Here is a 12602-nt window from a genome sequence, read left to right as displayed (position 1 = left end):
CAGCCCTCATCAAGTGAGCCAAAAAGTCCAGTTAAAAGAAGCTGCTCATCGGAAATTAAATCATATTCAACAATTCCAACATTTGCTGATATTAATCGAGCTGCAAGTCTTCTCTACACTCCTGATAATCATCAAGCTGCTGAAATAATTGGAAGTTCTAAGAACTCTAATAAAATTAATCTTTCTAAGAGAGATAGTGAAGAGATAAAATCAAGTTCAACTAACTCTTCATCAGTTTCTCCTAAGGAGAAACGAATTAAAAAAACAATTGAGCTAATTGATATCAACTCCACTTGTAAGTGTGACCGTGTATCTCACAAGTTTATAGGCCTCAAGTCTCGTGTCTCTCTGACTCTTCGTTGCTGAGAAAATCGCAAAAAACATCGGTAAAAATAGCAGAATAGCCCTGCATCACTGATCTATTGTGAATTAGGTAAAGAAACAATGTAAATATATAAAGAAAGGGTTTTACCTTACCAATTTGATATTTGAAGAGATTTTCAGGTCAGTATTTGTGTTTGGTTATTGTTGATTAGCTGTTAACAAATTTGATTTTTGATAGTGAGAAGGTTTTGAGAAAGAACAATTTATTCGTTTTACAATTTTTTAAAGAGAGAGGAGAAAGAAAAGGGGATTTCACTTTTTTTTGTTGAATTAGGGTTGAATTTATCCCTCATACGGGATCACCAATTTGTTGAGTTATTAGGTGATTTAACCAATTAATATTTACACTGACTTTTCACTGGAACATAAAAAATGAAATTTTTATTCATTTGAACACTTTTAATTGATTTTATTCGGTTGACTAAAAACTTTGATCTTCACTGATCGAGGATCACTTCTTAATTTTTAATTTTTCGCTTAAATAAAAAAATTTTTTCTACAAGGTGAGTTTCAAGTAGGAGATAGAGAGAAGAGAAAAACAAAGTAATTAAATGATAAACTTAATCTCTCTTTCGCTATCTCTTTGTCATTTTATTACATTTCGAATAGAATTTATTGTTATTATCGAGAAAGTTATGTTTTACTTATGTTTTAATTATTTTGTTGGAATTGATACCAAAACTTGGCGATACCAATGTAGACAAATTGATCAAGGACCTCAAAAGCACCTCCGTATTCACCAGGTCAAGTGGATGAAATTTTATAATATATAATTGTTTTGATAATATTTTATTCAAATGTACTTTATTTGTAGTGTTATTTGGGCTTACCATATACCTGGGTACTCTTTCTTTTGTTAATCTTCGTGTTTAGTGTGTACTTGATTGAGATATAACAATAGCTACACATAACCCAGATCACTATTAAGTAATCTATTGTAATTAGTTTTAATTAACTGATCACCAAAAGTGATATAATGTCGAGTTGAACCCTATTATTTCTTAAAACTGAACACTTTAATATACACTGTGTTGGGTAAAACAAATTTTCTATTACCTTTTAAAGTCTGCTACTTAAGTACCAGAAGCACTATGATGGTGAACGTTCAACCTTAAACAAAGAACTCACTTCTAACTAACAAAGATTAATTGTTGGTTAACACCAATTGCACTTTTAAAACTTTAATCTGTAAATTTAACTATTAAATCACTGTTTAGAAGAAAACTCGTATCCCCGTAAGTGCCAATCATGGAGAAATTCACTTTTAATTTCATAATACATGTTTATTATTAGTTCTCCATGATTTCTTAAATGGCGAAACATGACCATTTTATTGGTAAAGAGTGAGAAAAGTTTCTTTCTCAATTCCAGCATCATCTTCATCAGCAAAAATCATCCAATAGGATAGACCAAGTACCACGTGAGAGGTGGTACCTGGTTGTTACATTTAAAATGGTTACAACCAGTTTGTTGCACTATGTTACCTTTTTACTAGAATTTACACTCGAATAGAACTAGAGGAAGAATAGAGCTAACGCCATCTATTTTCCCTCTGAATAACTTATTTATTGATTTCAATCTAGAAATTTGTTAATGAGCAATTTAACAGATAATGAAACAAGTTTGCAATCTAATAGAGTCTTTTTCCCGAAACAATACTGAAATTAACAAAACAACATTAACCAATATGAAAGAATTAAATGGTAATTTTTGCAATTTTATTTGGTAAATTATCTCAATTGATTGAGTTAAAATCTGTCGAAAAGCAATAATCAAGTTTTCTTATAATCATATTATAACATCAATTTAAACAAAAAGTTTCAAGAGGTTGATGTTGACGATGATGAGGTGAATGATGTTGTTTGTGAATTGTGGTGAGGTGAAAAGGTTGAATTGGTGGGAGATTGAATCGTATTGATTGACGACTGCTGGTAATGGCTGTGCTGATGGAGGTGCCGGTATGAGAGAGTGTGCTTATTGTTATGCTTTCTCAGATGGTGACTTGTGTAATTTTGACTATTATTTGGGTTATCGAAAGGTTGAAAATTCACATTTCCGCAGTAAGAGTCATTTTTAAGGTTTGTTATTGAAAGTGTCAAAGGTCTTTGATTCGCTGAATGTTCAGATGATGAGGGAGAACTGGACGATAAAAGTGATGAGAAATCTGTTGATTGTGTATTCAATTTACCAGAGGGGATAAGCGGTCCACCCAGGGAAGAGTGAAATTCAAATTCATCGATAGTTGATAGAGTGGAACCATGATGATGTTGCTGATTTTGCAATTGTAGCTGATGATTAGGTAGCATATATTTGGATGTTAATGAGGGTGGACGATTAGTTGATGAAGATGTTAAATGAGTAAAATTTGAAAATGATCCAGAAGAAACTGAACTTGACTCTCTACCTATTGAACCGCTTGCAGTTTCCTCTAGAGAGCCAAAAATTGTTGTCGGAGGTAAACATGAGCCAATATCATGAATCGATGTTGACTGTGAGGATCGACGGCGTAAGGATCGGATAATACTATAAAATATGCCACCGACTGCAAGTATCATTATGATAAGAGTAAAAAAAAGTGTAGCAATTAGTGAAGATGAGGAGCAAAATACATTTGACTCATCATAACCGGAGGGACAATGTTTAACTCCATCACAGAGTAGATCAGGGCTTAGACAAAAGTTAAGCTCTGGACATTTGTAGAGACAATCAGTGTTTCGTAAGGTTTCACTTGTTTCCGCTTTCTGGTGGGTGGGTGGTGGACTTTTATGAGTTAACCAGTGGAAATTAAAGTGAGCTGAAGGTGTTTCAGCGATAATCTCAATGATCACCCTAAGGGAAGAGGAATTGAAAAAGGATATAGCTGAGGATGGATAAAGATTATCTTGTGATTTCCATTGGAAACGATTAACATCTTGAGGTAATAATAGTGATGATAAATGATTGTTATCATTATGATTCCATGATGTCGATAATGATGAGGATGAAATTGATGACGATGATGATGATGATGATGGTCGACGCTTCATTGATGTTGAACTGTTTGATTGGCTGGATGGAAATGATGTTCCAAATGATGATGATGATGATTGCATTAATGATAGAGATAAGTTGATAGTCTCAACTTGATCATTTCCGTTTCCTCCAACTCGTTGAACAATTGAACTGTTACGAGCACAGACTGTGGCCATTGGCCTCCATGGTGAATCCCAATAAATTACTATTCGATTTTTCCCCTCACATCGTTGATCTCTGTATATTCAGGGTATTTATAATTGATAGAATGACCAATGAAAAGGGAAAAGGGAAAAAGGTAAAAAAAAGAAAAATGTTCAATTAGTTAATTAGAAAGCTATCAATGTATATAATACGCTAGAACTTTTTTTTCACCTTAATCATCACTATTATCATTTAAATCATGTAATCTCAATACAAAATCAATCATTATACTGATTGAATTAGTTATTTGGAACCACTGGAATCAAGCTGGATGCAGACATGATGGCAAATCATTTATCGAGCGATTGAAAAAAAAAATCAGAATCAGAATTTTTCATTTCATCTCTTACTATTTTCTCTCATGTATTCATCAATCTTATTCAACCTGAATTCATGATATAAAATTTTCATAAGAATGAAAAAAAGGCAACAGTAATTCACTTATAAAGTTTTTTTTGGCTCAAATACACAAAAGGTAAAGGTAAACAATAGGAAAAAGTAAGTGATAGATTTGAAATGGTATAATCGCCTAAGGGGATGATACATATACGATTTAGCAATTATACTAAGTCAGTGAGAGAGAAAGTAAAAAGATGAATCAACATTTGCTACTCTTCAGATTTCAAGTGATTCATTGATTTGATCGTATGATTAATTTACCATGAATCATGATGATGAATTGAATAAAACATTAAGTCTTATCTAAGGAAACTGATTGAATTCAATATATTGAATAGCCTCATGAATTTGAAATATTTTTTTCCTGTTATTTTTGTGATTAAATTGATGCTGATTCAGCTGATGGTTAATGATTAGCAATTTAGAGATGCAATTGGAACCAGCAATTTAAACAAGAAAGTAGGTCGAAAGATATGTAAGAGATAATTTCTCATGATAATGAGCTTGATTGTTCAGTTGTTTGTGTATCTTTCATGATGCACGATAATATATTACTCTGAGTTTCATGATGGTTCAAAAGAAAAAAAAAGAGAGAGAGAGAAAGATATATGTTTGTATGCGTATAAAAGTCGTAGATGAAATCGAGATGAGAATGCTGTAAGGATGCAGAGAGAAATACTACTCGAGAGATAGAAAATGAAGCAACTCATTTCCCTTGTGAATTTCATCATGAAATGAAAAACTTTTTCTATTTGATAGAGATAATTTTTTTCATTCTTTTCTCATGTTGAGTTAGTTTCAAAACGAGTCAGTGTATGAATGGTTCACACTAAGAGGCTCGGTGAGTTAGTGGGTGGTTTGAGGAGGGAAGGAGGAGATATAAAGAACTTGTCAAGATTTTGATGAGTAAAATAGAGGTTTGAATGTATATTATGATGTACACATAAGATGATGAAACATATTCAGGATATTCACTATCCAGAGTATCCGGTAAAGAAAAAAATGTTTGTTCGTAATTTACAACTGATTCTGAGTAATCGTTTCCATTGTACCTTTATCCTCATCTTGATACTGACAATAGAGTTTCAGAAGAGAGTGAGAGAAGATCTGAATCTATGGTGAAAAGACGACTTGTTGCAAAGTGTTTTGTTAGTAGGCATTGAAGAAAGAAAAGAAGACGATGAGAAAATTTTGGAGAAGAAAAAATCTAACCTTTCTTTCTCATTTATCAAGAATAAAAAAAAAGTTCAACAAGAAACTGAATTTACTCAGCTGCTCGTTATACTGAATTCTATTGAAAATCATACAGCTATACGTAAGTACAGGTTGACAATGAAAAAGAAGAGAGAGAGAGAGAGAGAGAGAGAGAGAGAAGCTCTTCCATCCTGATAATGATCATGATCGTGGAAGTATTTTCAATGGCTACAGGTTGAAATGTTCAGGGAATAGGAAGTGAGAATGACAGTATTAAGATGATGATGAAAAGTCATGAATTTATCATGGGTGTGAAGCTGAACCTATTTCTCATGTAAGACAGATTGAGAAGAGAACTTTTTTTTTATCATCCTCCTTGATTTTATATCTTTTGCATATTCCATTGCTGTTCATCATCATGTTGATGTTTTTTTCTTCTTCTTCTTCTTCGTCTTGAAAAGGTTTCATGTTTTTGATGTGAACAAAAATGAAGCATCATGAAGATAAGATGAAGATAAAAAAGTTCTGAGGCTAGAAAATTGAGAGAAGATTCCATTTACTCAGAATATTTTTTCTTCCTTCTTGTTCTTCTTTTTTTTCCTTATCTTCCATCTTCATCCTTATGAATAATAATAATTCATGTAACAACCAAAGAGAAGTGGAAAGTTTGCAGTTGATTCAATAATATATTTATTTTCATCCTCATCATTATCATCTTTATCTTTTAGAATCTTGAACTTTACTTTTCTCAATTTTTTCTTCTTCTACTTACTTTTCAAAGAACGAAACAAAAAAAAATGAACAAGCTCAATATTTCAACAACAATGAATTTCTCATGGGTAAACTTTACCTTTTTCTCATTGTAGTCAATAATATCTGGAACAATTTTCATTCTCTCTCTCTCTCTCTCAATCCAAATCTTTTACCTCCACTTTCAAACTTAATCCACTCCCAAAGCTTAAATCCCTTCCCAATGGTAGTTACAATTGTCACCAAGTATTATAAATGTTTGTAGTAAACCTTTCAAAGGTCAAAGACAAATATATATTACATCATGAATTGAACATCTCGTTGAACCTTCATTCATCTAATTTTCAAGAGCACTTTTGATTGTTTGATTATTATGGTGAGAACTTTATTTTTTTTTCTCCTCATCTTCATGTCAAAATTGATGCATGATGATGATACAGTTAATATTATTGCCAGTCTTATATAATATACTTTATATTTAGCTGATGAATTGATTTAATCATCTATTGATATATAACTTGTCAGGGAAACGTTTCCATTATCATTGAATGTCAACCCAAAGAGATGAGATTGAGTAAACATTTTCCCTTGAAACTTTTTTCCCCCTTCTCCTCATCCACTCCATGGGAAAAAACTTATCATTATAAGATTATCTTCATGGTATCATGATAATGGATTTTATATTGTTATTACAACTAAACTGTATTCATGATCAGATAGAGATACATGTGTGTTAGAAAGAGATAGAAATTGTTGATTCATTGAGAAAACACTTGATGTAAAGTTCATACTAATTCAATGAATTCTGATTGCACTGAATCTATCGATGAAATTGAATAAGTGAATTATATATAAATAAGGTTTCGTCTACGTAAATTTGGATAGTCTAGCACCCATGCTAGATTAGGAACCTGATTCGTTACAAGTAACACATTTAATCGTAATCTCTATACATGATGATAATAGTGATGAGTGAATTTCTATTTGATTGGAAATTTGTTTATCATGTTAATTGTTTTGTTTACCTTTTAGGACGATATCCATCAAACCGAAGTGAAACAAATTTATTTGGATACCAAATGAAAATCCATCGACATTTAAATTGACTATTGGTTGACCAGTCAAGGTCAGAAGGCACTTGATAACTAATTGAACCCTCACTTTCAAGGTCGGTTTGGGTTGAATCAATTGAATGAGATGAGCAATAGTTGTTATCAATAAACTCATATTTCCCTTCAAAATGGAAATCATTATAATCTTGATTAAAGTTCATACCGATTATCGTAAAATTAAGGACCGATTGTGATCCAATTAGATTCAATATTATTGGTGTTTTCAGATTAACTGTTAAATTGGTTGAATCACAGAAGCAAGCGACACTTAATAGCTCATTTGTCACACTATCATAAACCCTTAAAGTCGATGAAGATAAAGATGATGATGATACGGATGATAAGGATGCTGAAGCTCTTGTTTTAGTTAAAGTAAAACCTTTAGATGAATATGAAGATTGTTTCAATTGATTATCTTTCCCTCTTAATCCAAAAGTTGATTTAGTTTTGGTTAATGTTGAAAGTGGTGAAGTGGAAATTGATTGAGATGAAGATGAGGATGGATTTAAAGGTGAGATACAAGAATAGGTTTGAATTGGATCATTAGTTGATTGTCGACACAATTGAGAAGCTGATGTCAATTTTAGTGAAGTTATTTTGAGAATTAATTTTTCACCTACTCGACCATTGAAATAATATGAACATGAAACATCTCGATTTCCACCTCGACCATAAAAGAAAAGGTTACGAGATGATCGGATTGTACCGGTAGATGATTTAATTGAATCAAATCGACGATCACAAAGTGTACCAATAATTGGATCACCTGATTCATAAGTATCTATAAATTCATATCGAGCGGTAAATTTTGTCGGTATATAAGTTAAACCTGGAAGACGACGTTGAAATTGACTAATCATCAGATTAGAACCTTTGGAAATATATGATTCTTTAGGATATGAGCATGGAACCGTTGGATTAATAACTGAATCAATTGGATTAGGATTAACAGGTAACTTGAGATGATTCGTTGAACGATAATTATTGTTGATATTATGAACTGAAGCTCGGCCACATATTTTGGGTGAACTTTTCTCACAAAAATGACCAATCAATCTAATGGTTGCATTACCATTGGGAGATTTTTTTCTCAATGATGGTAAATATTGTTGACCATTGGTCACTATTTCAGTAATCTGAAGCTCACCAGAGTCACATTTTTCCTCTGATGACCAAGGATGAGAGTCCTCAGTAAAATAAGATATAAATTGTAACCAAATTTTATCAAAACTATTTATGGACATAAATTGATAAGTACAACTTGTATTCTGTGAAGTTGATGGTTGAAGTGAACCTTCAAATTGACCACTTCGAGATCCACTTGACCCATTGTAAATATATTCACATTTATTAATAGATGATTGCTCTTGGTATCTTTGATTAATATTTAAAGGTAGTCGAGGTTGACCATTCTCACCGTTAACTATTGAAGACGGTGGTAAACTAAAAGGCTCTGAAGGTGATGAAGACAATGATGATGATAAATGATAAGGTGAAGATGATGATAACCCAAAAGATGTTGACTCTTCCTTGGTCAGTTTTATACTAATGTCTATCTCGAATCGTGAATCAGACAAAGCATTATCAGAAACACTTATAAGTACTAAAAGCATTTCTCCTTTTGATGATGTTATCGGTGGTAAATTACCAGTGCCACAGAATTGAAGGAGACGAGGCGATTTCGTGGTTGGACCATCGTAGACGATTACCTTGTCCAATGGACAATCTGATATGAGGCCAGTTCGTGTTTGTTTACCGGTGGAAGTTGACGTTGAACCGGAAAATATTGAAATTTTGTATTCATTTGACTGGAAAAGCAAATAGATAAGAAAAAAACAGAAATGAGATAAAAAAATAATTCACTCCGATTAACATGAAGATTAGTTTTCATGGGGGAAAATTCAATATTCAGACTATTATTATTATTATTATTTATCTGTTGAGGGAAAAGTTATTAAAAGGAGTTTTGTCTATGAGAAAAAAGCTTCTCTATGATTATCATTGAGAACTTGAAAAATATACTCCCAAGTTTCATCTTCAATTACAATTCTATGGAAGATTTAATTTGATGCAATTAGATATAATTCAATGTTTTTTTACTCCAATGATTATCTGAAGACATAAGTTATATCTCATTGAAAGTATTCTTAGTGAGTAAGTGGGTGGGAATGATGAGATTAGAACTTTGCTTTTTTATATTCTAAATGAGCTTTATGAAAGGGTTTAAGTGAGAAAAGATGAGGTGGATTTATTATCATGAAGCGAAAAAAGTTCAGAGGAAGGAGGAGAACAAGAAGAGGAAAAAATGATTCCATCATGATGATTTTTCCATCATATTGAAAGTTGAGTTTTCTAGTTGATTATGTTGAAATGATGTCTATTTATGTTTTGTTTGTCTTCATACTACATGATGAGGATGATGAAGATACAAAGTGTATCATTATTAATAATAGTTATTGATGAGGAAGATGAAATAGAGAGGATAAGAAAGATGATGATAAATGAAGAAAATTCTGTATATGTGTGTGTGTGTGTGTGAGAGAGAGAGAGAGAGAGAGTTGGACAGAAAATTCTTTCTTGATTCAGAAGGTTTTTGCTTCTTTTATTTGGTAGAAATCTGAGACTCTGATTGTGACTCTGGCAAAGAGAAAGTGAAGAAACTTAATTGACGACTGAATAGTTAAGAAGATGATGATGAAAATAGAAAGAGATGATGATGATGAGAAGGAGGATAAAGTCTAAAAGCTAATGGACATTCTCATGGGTGAACATTATATATTAGAGTCAACAAGTACCATGGAATGAAAAAATGTTACTCGAATTGATGATAATGATGATGAGAAAAAGGATCAGAATAAATTGTTGTTTTATAACCATGAAAGGAAAATCCAGGAGAAAAACAAAGAATCATCAGAATTAACTGATTAGGCGGAAAGATTAGCTCACAAATTCTGAGTAATTAGTTCAATATAATCACGAACTCATCTTAATGATACACAAATAATGAGGAAATAGATAAATAGTAAAGGTAGGAAGGAAAATTCAATTCCAGAGAAAGAAAGAAAGAGAAATCTGAAATTGTATTTGAAGAAAAGAATTTGAAATCAATTTTCATGCTCGAAATTATTTTATATCTATTTCGATGAAATTTATAAATCTTAATTTGTTTCATCATGTTAGAATCTTGGAATTATTTTCATGAATATTCAATGTCAGAATCTAATATAACTTTGTTACCATGAGAATTTTTTTTTCGGAAAAAAATGAAACTAATATTTATATTAGATATATAAATATTTAGATGGTAATAAATTCATGAAGATTAATTACTTTGATTACCTGATTAATTGTGATTCGAGGTTTTAATCCGTTTACATTTCGAGTTTGATTTAGTTTCTGTTTTATAAGATAATGGCAGGTTACATTTCTAGGATAGAATCCAGGATAATTGGGTGATAGAAGGCGACATTTATTATTATTATTATTATTGGAATCTAGACAATCATCAAAAATTTGGTTACATGGTGATGATATTATTCCAGGTAATTTAATTCTGGATTCTGTGGGTGGTGAACCTTCAAAGGCGAATGACAATAATGATAATAGTTAAGAGACAGAAAAAAACAATAAGATGATAATGATGATTAAGGTGGTACAATACAATTACAATTGCAGTTACATCATCAATACTATTGTAATATAACATTTAATGGTTATGATGATGATCATCATCATCAAGGTGATTCTTATTATTGTATTTCTCAGACTCAGATTCCCACCTCCCGTTGTCATGAAATATGTTGCATGTTTGGTTGGTGTTGAGGCGTAAAGAAAGATGAGTAATAAACTGAATTAATATTTATTAATAAGTTTAACTGAACATTGAAGTGGATTAGTGATTAGCGATTTGATCAATGACAGAATTGAGAGAATTTCTTTTTCTTTCAGAGAACTGGGAATGAAAGATACATAAATAATATAAAGAAGAGAGCGAAAAAAAGTTCGAAAGTAGGATGAGGATAAGGTGATGGTAGAAGATAAATTTTTTATCTTTTCTTTTTCTCTTCTATTCTCTTTTTTTTATCTTCCTCACGTGTTTCTCTTATAATTTATCAGGTGATTTTTTTGCTCTTCTTTTGCTTATTTTTTATCTGTAAAAATTTCGAGGGATATAAGATTATCTGGGGTGGAAGATGAGGAAAAAAGGAGGAGATTCTGAATGATGATAAACAAAATGTCATCATCATCATCATCATGAGAGATTGAACTTTTTGCTTATCTTCCCTGTTTAATGTGCTCTCCAAATCAACAATACTTAAAGTTAATGGTGTAAACATCTTGGATTATAATTCATTATCTTTCAGAATTTTTTTCTTCCTCTTCTTTTTAAGCTTCATTCAATTTTATTCTACTGAAAATATTTACCTTTTGTCTAATCATTCGATTCTTTGAGTGACCAATGGTCAAAATCAATAGTTGAATGAAGAAAAAGATAAATAGAAGATGAAAAGAAAGAAAGAAAGAAAGAAAAAGAGAAAGTGAAATATCCTCCTGGAAGAGATTGTATTTGATTAACTGTTTAGACATGAAACTGAATCAACAGAGAATCAACTAAAAGGATAATCAGATGTTGGGTTAATTTGTAATCAAATCATTTGCTTATTATTATTATTTGTAGGTGAGATTTTCATCTGATTGAAATAATCAGGAAATAGCTTCAGTGTTATCAAATAATATTCCCTCCCTGTTATTGTATGTGTTGTTGTTGTTTGCAGTTTCGTCATCCAGAAAACTTGAACCTTATTGACTCATGATGATTATCATGATGAGATCATGATGATAAAAGAGGGGGAAAAGTGTTAATGCCTTGGGTGATAAAGATGATAAACTATTCATTCTGGTGATTATATTTTTTTTCTTCTCTCTCTCTCTCTCTCTCTCTCTCTCTGTGTCAACCCACCGGTGGGTTGACAAAATAATCATGATGAAAAAGTAGTAACATGAGGTAATTTCAGTTGTGTTCTTGAATAAAATGATAACTAATTTGCTAATTTTAAAAGTGATTTATTTTATCGAATTTAATTCTCTTAAGATCAAATCAGATCATATTCTAAATCATAGAAAAAAAGTTTTTCATTAAAAAACTTGTAATATAATAATAATAATAATAATAAACTTCGGAACAATAAACAGAATCAATGGTAATATGATTATAAAATCAATCTGATTAAGAAAGAAAAATAATAATCTTTCAATTAGATTTCCATTAAGTGGTAAATTTATTTTTAGAACTTTTTTTCTTGCCTCCAACAGATTCGATAAAGTAAAAGTATTAATATGTTAGAGAAGGAGAAAAAAGTTTCAAAAAGTTGAGAGAATTGTGTTTCCGGGTTCTCTTATTTTTGTAATACAATATGTAAATATAACGGATTACAAATGATTCTGATTGTGATTCTAGAGACATAATCATTTTACCTCTTGAATGAATTCACATCATTATGATTTTCGGTGTTACCATGCATATGAAACTTTTGTCGTTCCTCATCT

At 31.3% G+C, this 12602-nt stretch overlaps 1 protein-coding gene across 1 annotated transcript in view; it reads right to left on the bottom strand.

Annotated features, from left to right (window-relative positions):
- Positions 1 to 2108: 2108 nt before the first annotated feature.
- LOC128393250 (uncharacterized) overlaps positions 2109 to 12602 on the bottom strand; it is a 33804-nt gene continuing 23310 nt past the window's right edge. The window contains exons 4-6 of the mRNA XM_053353388.1: positions 10395 to 10630; positions 6969 to 8863; positions 2109 to 3633 (exon numbers count right to left, since the gene is read on the bottom strand). Coding sequence (XP_053209363.1) covers positions 2205 to 3633; positions 6969 to 8863; positions 10395 to 10630 — 3560 coding nt within the window. The 3' untranslated portion in view covers positions 2109 to 2204. The remainder of the gene's footprint in view (positions 3634 to 6968; positions 8864 to 10394; positions 10631 to 12602) is intronic.

The sequence above is a fragment of the Panonychus citri genome, unplaced genomic scaffold (genome assembly GCF_014898815.1).
Source record: "Panonychus citri isolate SS breed McGregor unplaced genomic scaffold, ASM1489881v1 Contig00138, whole genome shotgun sequence".
Classification (NCBI taxonomy): domain Eukaryota; kingdom Metazoa; phylum Arthropoda; class Arachnida; order Trombidiformes; family Tetranychidae; genus Panonychus; species Panonychus citri.
The sequence above is the reverse complement of the archived record's forward strand: the minus strand, read 5'-3'. Positions and strand labels throughout refer to the sequence as shown.